The following is an 8,812-nucleotide window of genomic DNA, read 5'->3' as shown; positions in this document are numbered from 1 at the left end:
CATCAAGATAAACACTACTCCTTCTTTCAGCCTGGTTTCCAGCGGCATTGGTTAAATGCGTGCATTGCTACCTCATAAGCATTAATCATTCTTTCGAACAATACACATGGTAAACAACGTTTCCCGTTATTATGAGTTATTGTTTTAGTTAAAAAATAAGACTTTTTTTCTGTCAGTAAATCGTAAAGTATCTCGTAAGTAATCGGCAGAATTATGCACATTTTTATAGTTTCTTTAAAAAGTGTGTCAGGGCTATGGGAAGGCAGGACTATTTTCAAAGACTTAATCTTAAATCTAAACACTTTCATCCTTACAATAAGCAATCCCTTCCGAATCCTAATGAAGTGGATAGGATATTCAGTCATTGGTACAAAATAATGTGAACCACAAAAGAACATGTTAGGGATCTGAAGTATTTTAATGGTCTATCTGGAGTCTAGCTAAGTGTCACTTACATGGACATCCATCAGTTAAAAGGTAAGGTAACAAAAAAGTGTGTTTGCATTTGTAGATTTAATTTACTATGACCCAGACAGCTGCATGACAAGACCTGGCTCTGCTTGACACCTTTTTTATTGTGTAACAAGCAAATGGTATTCCATGTTTGATCACCTTGTTTTTGTTTGAGCTGTTTGTTATGTGCTTCAAAGGATTTAATTCTGGTGCTACATAATAAGCATGGCTTGCTGTTTTAGATGGAAATACCTCATTTGGAAATCCATTAGCACCCAAGACGTGGAGCCAACAAATGGTCATTGATAAAGGTGTTTCAGCTGCCACTTTCAGCTATTGCCAACATTGCCAGCTTATGGAAACATATTTTGGTACACAAAACGTCATTACATTTGTATCAACAGACACAGGAAATCTTTCATTCCCAATGCAATTACACTCTTAAACAATGCAAAGTAACTACCTTGTCTCTTGTTTCCTTTCTCCTGTAACACGACTGTATTCTCTTCCCTTTTGATGATATTTGTCATTGTGTTGTGTTTGACTTGACCGTAAAACATATTTCCCCTAGGGGACAATAAAGCTTGACTTGATAAAGGAATTGATAAATCAAGGCATGAACCGATGAAACTGTGGAATGAGAAATGGACAAAATATAATTTCCTGTTAGTATTCTTGGAAGCTGCTTATTAAAAATAGCAGGACTGAGGATGCTGCTGTGCTGGTGTGTATTCATCGGAAGCAAACAGAAACTTGAAAATGTAAACTTTAAAATTAGGAAGACCTCCGAGTCTGCAAGTGTTGTTTCGTTGGTCACTTAGACTATTTTATAACAGAAACAGTTGATTAGTTAATTTGTGAGCCTACCTTTTTCCACAGAAAACAAGCAAGTTAACCAAAAATGGATAAAGAATTAAATTTAATTATTTGTTTGCGGAAAACTAGACTCCATGTACAGTATGTACCTGACCCTAATTCCAACATGTCTTTAGCAGTATTGTATAGTTCTTGAATGTCAGCAGTGAGTCATTATTACTCTTTGTATGACAGTGCCTGCTATCTAGACAGAAATTAAAAAGACCTGTTACAGCAGTGGAGAGACTTTGCTCATAAAAGTGTCAGCATTGTTTTTTCCCCCTATAAATTAAAAAGAATGTCAGAGGAGAATGTACTTCGTAAATTACACATGGATGAGTCTTGACTCAGGTTTGAAAACCTATGTTCTGCATTTCATGGAGCCTTGTACTCATGGGTACTGTGCCTCTGGTGTAAAACTAGAGCACCTTTACAAGATGCTATGAAGCATCGGTATGATCCACAGTATGAAAACCAGGACAATTTCCTCGACAGACATCCAATGAAGAGCAATGATCTTCTTAAAGGGACATGTTTCTTTCATAAACTGCAATGGTGAGAGGAAACAGGCATAACTGGAGGGCAGGGAGCATGTGGTACAGCTGTCAGACACGCCTTAAAGCTTTTGAGCTTTTATTTGAAATGTATGAAGAATTTGTCGGCATTTGTAAAGTGAATAGACATATACTGTACTTGGTTGTACTTGTGTTAGATCACTCTCAGCAATGCATACGTTTCACATGCATTAATACATTAAAAAAAAATATGGCACAAGTGTATCAGCCTGAGCTCCTGGATATTGTCTTAAAACACCCTCTGAAAAAAACCTTCAAGCAGACAGAAAAATGGATGGATGGATCTGTGTGAAAGAGAAACATTATACATTAAATTCCAAGAATCCATGACTCTGCAGCTACTGGAAAACTTCAAAGTATTAGTGGAGTTTCATAGGCCATGGTAACAACAACATACAATTCCAATAAATGTCTGCAGTTTGAGGCTCACACATAACAGAGATGAAAAGAGTTGTGAATGAAAACTCTGGTGGCTGTACTGCTCACATTGAAAGGAGCAAAGGCTGGTCAAACAGATGTTTCCACAAATAGTCTTCCTCGATGTTTCCAATAGAATCACCCTCTTTGAAACACTGGAGAAAATTTGTTAAAACATTCTGTTAACCAGACACAGCCCCCTTTGACATTATATATGGTCTAACTGACTACAGCCTGTGGACTTCTGAAAAGAGCCCCAGTCCTTCACCCCCTTATTCCAAAAACTCATGTGTTTTTCACTTGCTTTAAGTTATATCTTCCCTGTAAAGTTGCCTTGGGAAATTAAGAGAAAAAATAGACATTGAGTTGGTAGGTGAAGTGATTTACTCTTTGAATGAAATCTAGTGCCTGGAATTTATTAGAATCTGCACTTTAAAGAATATAGCTACTTTATTCCACTTCCACTTAAACCTTGCCAAATATATCTGTCTTTTTACTTTTCAGAGCCACAGAAGTTCATGAATTGAGAACAGCTACCAAGTTACATAAAAGGCAGAGAATTAGTTGATATAATAACCCTTCACTTTCTGCCCAAAACAGAAAATGTTATTATTTTGAAAAGCATACGATGAAGTACAAATTCATTCTCAGTGATTCAGACATCTCTCTTCTTATTTCTCTTTCAGAAACATTTTACGATGCAAACAGAGCGTTTCTGTCCAAAAAGTTAAGCATGGGAAGCAAATGTGTTAGTGAGAATGCAGGTGGCTTTTTGAGTGTACAGTATGATTAGAAATACAAGATTATTATCTCAAATTTAGGACATAAATCTCTGGCTGCTTTAGCTCTGCTACATATAATAAATAATTTTCCTGTGGGACACTTTGTGACTGGGACATGCTGAGTTGACAGTAGGGGCAGCATCCACTAATTCAGGCTTTGATACAAATCTGATCTCAGCAGGAGATTAAAGGAGACTCACAGACCTTAATTTTCCTGCTGTACTTCTGAGGAGAGCATGTAGTCAAGTAACATTGAAACTGGGTTTTCAAATGGGCAGAGTTTTTTTGCTTTTCATTTTTGCAGCATTTCAATAGTTTAAGCAGATTTGGTGAGTAATTCCTGCTTTTTGACTGTTCATCAGTATCGATTTGGTGAGAGAGGAAAAAAAGGAGAATGTACATGACATTAGTGAAATCTGTTTAATCTGTCACTGACCTTTCTTTATTACAATGAGACTCTGACATCAGAAAATGTTCAAATACTTTTTAAAGTACTCCCACACTTGGCGCTGTCTATATACTCCAGTAATATGGCATATATAAACTAGCTCAGGAAAGATCAAAGGTTGACCATTACTCTGCTTAAGACATCAACAGCAGTGCAACCAAATTAAGTCAAATTAATAGAAGCTGAATTTAGTAGTTTGAACTTTTTTGAAAAACCACATTTATCAATGTCCATGCACTCATTTTCTAACCACTTTTTTTATCCAATATAGGGTTGTGGGGAGCCAGAGCCTATCCCAGCAAGCAGTGAGTGAAAGTCTGGACAGTGTGCCCGTCACATACTGTATATGTCAATATAAAACAAAAAATGAAAATAAAAATGACAATTCAAAAAAATACAGAAAAGGCAGAAATAATATCTGGTTTGATCAAGCATACACGTTAAAAAATGTCCTTCAAAGATTTTGTATTACTGAAAAAAAAACAATTTAAAAAAAATGCCCTAATATGCAAAACCGAGCCAGAATACACAACACAGCTTTGAAGTGAGTCCATGGAAACCTGTGAACCTTCTCCATTTGGGCAGGATGTTACTCCTATTTAAGTAGCCTCTTGTCTCTTGATCAGACAAGATGGAGTGCTACCTCTTGCTGGGTATGTTGATACCACAGTCCTGTGAGTTTAAATGGTAATAGATCTGGCACTACATTGTGGTATCAGATCAAAGACATCTTTGATAGATCATGGTTGCTTAAAAAAGACAAAGCTGCAGATGTAACTTACCAACTGGCAGTATTGTGCCAAAACTGCACTGGTGTGAAAAAGGGTCTCGTTATCCGCTGGGCCATGTATTAACTTGATAGATGCTGATATATTTGACTGTGGTAATGTGGGAAATCCAATATACAGCACAAGTACAAGTGCATGTAGAGTTGCCCCAGCTGTGGGAATGGGCTGTCTTAACTGTGTATTTTATCCATGCAATACTCATCAGATAAAATAAATATTTTTACAATGAAAAGTCTCATGGAAAAATTACTGTGCAATTAGAAAACTATTCATATTTAAGAAGAAAATAAGTCATTACTGATGGCGGTAATGCTAAAAAAACTGGAAGTTATTAAGTAAATAATGTGTTTCAACTGTGCCTTCAACATCAGGCTTATTTTATTCCTACTTCTCATGAAAAACTAACATTTTCATGCCAAAAGTATTCTGGCATGGTTACCTCCCCAGCTTCTTTTTTCATACTTGCAGATGGAAGTTGTACATTAAAAGGTTGGAAAAAGGACATTTTAAATTTAGAGATGTAAAGTTAAATTATATTGCTGGCCATTCAGAAACATTTACATTATTGAAGATGAACACTATGTCTATGTCTGTACTTTTTTCCCTGCTTGAACCAATATTTTCAGTTATACCATTACATAGTTTGTCTTTTTATGCATTTATGCCTATTTGCGTGTTTATTTTTTACTTTAGTCTTACCTTATATAATTTAAATATTTAATTGATTTTTCAGGCTTTTAAATTACATCTGTTGGACAGAAACAAGCCATTCCAGTCTGATTTCTTGCATTTTATCAGATGGCTGCACAATTCGGACATATTCCAATGGTTTTATGCTCCACTTACAGTATCATTTCATTCATATCCTGTTCTTCTCTGTTGTGTGGACAAACACCATTGCTGTTATCACAATTCTTCACATATAAAGTAAAACACTTCTGTCAGGAAAAAGCCATTTTTGAGAGACTACAAATATTAATGAGGTCCGAACTGCATCCATTCAGTATGTTTTTGTTATTCTGTTTTATACTTTGCCACCCAGAACTGAGAATGCAGAGTGCAGTATGATTTATGTAGCTATAAGCTGAGGTCTCTTTCCATCTTTAATCATCGGTTGTGGAACTGGAGTCTAGGAACAAAGCAGATGAGATATGCAAATCAGATGGGATAAATATCATGTTTTATCCTCATGACAAAATGTCTTTCTTGAAAAAAGATATCAAGACCAGATCACCCAAAAAGAGCCAGTAGCTAAAGGATATCAGTGTTTCAATTGATGTAAAAACTTTTGATCAAGATTTCCTTCAATCTTTTTAAATGTATTGCTAAAACATACCTTCAAAACCGCAGAATTCTTTAGGTGTGCTGAACTAAAATTATTCCAGTATACAGGGTTTTTACTTCTGTCTTATTATAGTTGGTTCTACTGCTATAATGTGTTTGTTTGATCGTTAAACACACAAGACAAAAATCTATACAGAATATAAAACATGCAAAGACAAGAAAAAATTGACAGATTCTGAAATGTTTATTATCTGTCTAAATTCCTTCCAAGATTAATAAAGATTACCCCATACCTTAAGAATTCTAAGATCCTCAATAATTGGTAGTTGAAGTTAATGTTGGCACATAGTATACATACCCAAAATGCTAAAGTTCATGAAAGCAAAATATTTTACATAAACACTTCTTGGACTGCAATATTTTAAGCAGTTATGTCTGCATGAGGAGGAATGGCTAAATAAGAAATGTTTCAAAAGTTATCAGAGGTTGCTTTTCCTGATCAGGGTCTCAGTAAAACAGAGATTATCCCAGAAGCACTGGGTGCAAGACAGGACTGAGAAAACCTGAATATTCTCTCCCTGGACAGGGTGCCAGTCCATCTCAAGACAATGGAAAAAAGGGGCAATCTGAAATTACCCAGATAGCATGACTTTGGGAGATGGGAAGAAACTGGAACATCTTGAAAAAAACACCATGCAAAACACAGGTTAAACACACAGGCCTCTTTATCAGACACCTGAGGAAGAAATTAAGCCCTGGACCTTGGGGCTGTGAGACAGCTGCTTTTGCTACCTCACTCAACCCATACAATAAAGTATAATTTCATAAAAGTATTTTGTATATAAACTATATATATTACTCTCAGTAAAAGTCAATAAAGAAATTGCTTTATATTTTAGTTTATAGGCAAATCTCCTTTCTGAATTAAGATACTTTTACCACGTGTCTTCATGTTTTGCATGTTGTGCTAAGGAGCCCTTTGGAGATCATCTTTTTCCTTTAACAACTGAGGAGAATTTTACTTTCATCTGTGCACAATATGGTTGCTTCCAGCAAGCCTACAACTGCTCAACAGGTGTTTGCTTTAGACTTCATACCTCTTCAAATAACAAACAAAACCCAGTAATTAAACGGCATATTATGCATGATGTTATTACAAAACTGAAAAAGAGATATGTAAATATATAAAACCAACTCATAAACAAACAGAAATGCAAGTGCTATTAACAAGTGGTCGACAATGCAGATGAAGCCAAACATCTTAGTGTATGTATTAATATTAATAAATGTTGAACAGTGCATATTCAAATGAAATGTCTTATTTTAGGTTTTTGAGACCAGCTGTGGCAGCAGCACAGTGCTGTCATTCCAAAACCATGAACAAGTAAAGGTTAATTCCTCACTAAACATACAATAGCAGAAACACAGTATTTTGGCTGTCAAGCCTTCTTCAGGTCATCAAACATTGTGATTCTCCTCTCTGCTTTTCCAGCATGGAACTAATCTTTACCTGTTCCCTTTGTAGCCAAAGTACTGTATGTTGAAGCAGCTCACACATCCAAGACCAGGGATGTTCTATTAGTAGTATAACAGCAAAGCCTGACAAATTAAACAATCACGTTTTTATACCTGAATCAATCCCTGTGTGACAATGGAATACATGTCTAAAAATGTCTTTCTTATTGTACACCTGATATTTTGATGGCTCACGTGAATCCTTCATTTTTTGTTCTTTCACCCCTTATGTCTTGTACTTCATCAAATATCTAAACAAATAATTAGAAAACTAAGTTAAGGTAAGCTGAAAGACAACTTCAGTGCTTTAAATGTTTCTCTGTTATTTGGTAGAAGGCAAGCTGCCATTCATTTCCTTTTCAATGAAGGTATTACTAAAAATAAATACTAAGTTCCCTTCATGGGAAGAAAACTCATATTTACATTCAGTCTTAGTTTCTCCAGTGCTCAGCTAGAGCTTAGTTTCTTTCATCGTAGAGCTCTGACTTGCTGGGGGGAGTCTTCCGTGAGTATTTCAATGTCAGGTAATCACCCAGCTCATCCAGCGTGTTCAATACCTGAGGAAACAGTTTATACATCAGTGCTGACTACCTGACTACTATTTCATTGACTCTTTCAGCTCAGCTTTGTAACTTTTAGAAAGTTACATACTTCCATACAAGCACTTCACGTACTTCACATTCTTGGGAGGACTTTCAGTCCGTGCATTTGCAAGGATAGCAAATCCCATTAGGTGAGCTGGTATATTATTACCATGCATTTGCTTGTCCTTTGAAGAAGGAAAATGTCCTTTCCCACTGCTCATTTAAAAGGAGACACCCATCCCCCGCCAGAAGGCCAGCCTGTGTCACTGTACCCTACCTTGTCCAGCATCTCTCGGGTGTGAGCTGCAGACACACAGAACCGTGCTCTGGACTCCGTTATGGGGGTGGCTGGGAATCCCACTACCACCACCCCTATGCCTCGCTTCAGCATTTTCCTGGCAAAGGCCCTGACACGGAGGAAAAACAGAACACGGTTTCTGAGATCAGGGAGTCTGCAGTGAGACACAGTTTTATTTTTTTAATCTAAGCTGTTATAGTCTTGTTGATCTGAAAATCCAGCATATCTTAATCTCAGTTATTTCTAGTGGGAGAGATCAAAGAATGTCATGTGTTTGAAACCTGCTAGAATTGCTCTCAAACAGGCAAGCAGAACATGAAAGTTATTTTCTAGACCTCACCAGTTCCGGTAAGGCAAATATGGTCCCTTTAAATTCTGTTGTCTCAGTTATGTGAAGCCATGCTTTGATTCTAGCTACAATAAAAGCTCATATAAATTGGATTGTTTAATTTGTGGAAGGCTGAGCTTTATGTCCTCCACATAAGAACTGCTTGCAGTCTGTGTTGAAGGAACTCTAGGATGACATGCTGGGGTCTTTTCAGCACAGGACTGGGCTTATCATCTTAGAGTAAATTGAGAATGCTTCCACAGCACTTCAATAAACAGCACTTGGAAAACTTTGTTAGAACAGTTTCCACAGCACTTCAATAATTAATGAGCATGAAAGTGTCTGATAATTTATGTTTGTATAAAAACTGGGATTACATTCCAAATGAAATAAATTGCATTTGTTAAAAAGCACCCCTCCTTTGTAGCCTCAGGGGAATCTGAAATAAGTGAACTGCACAAGGGCAAGGAATCCATCACGGACAC

At 36.6% G+C, this 8,812-nt stretch overlaps 1 protein-coding gene across 3 annotated transcripts in view; it reads right to left on the bottom strand.

Moving 5' to 3' along the window:
• Positions 1 to 3,488: 3,488 nt before the first annotated feature.
• Positions 3,489 to 8,812, bottom strand: part of sptlc3 (serine palmitoyltransferase, long chain base subunit 3) — a 39,836-nt gene continuing 34,512 nt past the window's right edge. For all 3 annotated transcript variants that reach the window (XM_015363182.2, XM_006638721.3, XM_015363183.2), the window contains exons 11-13: positions 7,979 to 8,108; positions 7,541 to 7,674; positions 3,489 to 5,447 (exon numbers count right to left, since the gene is read on the bottom strand). In XM_015363182.2, the coding sequence (XP_015218668.1) occupies positions 7,576 to 7,674; positions 7,979 to 8,108 (229 nt within the window). In that variant the 3' untranslated portion in view covers positions 3,489 to 5,447; positions 7,541 to 7,575. The remainder of the gene's footprint in view (positions 5,448 to 7,540; positions 7,675 to 7,978; positions 8,109 to 8,812) is intronic.

Source organism: Lepisosteus oculatus, chromosome 17, assembly GCF_040954835.1.
Source record: "Lepisosteus oculatus isolate fLepOcu1 chromosome 17, fLepOcu1.hap2, whole genome shotgun sequence".
Taxonomy (NCBI): Eukaryota; Metazoa; Chordata; class Actinopteri; order Semionotiformes; family Lepisosteidae; genus Lepisosteus; species Lepisosteus oculatus.
Note: the sequence above shows the minus strand (reverse complement) of the source record. Positions and strands in the feature narration are given on the sequence as shown.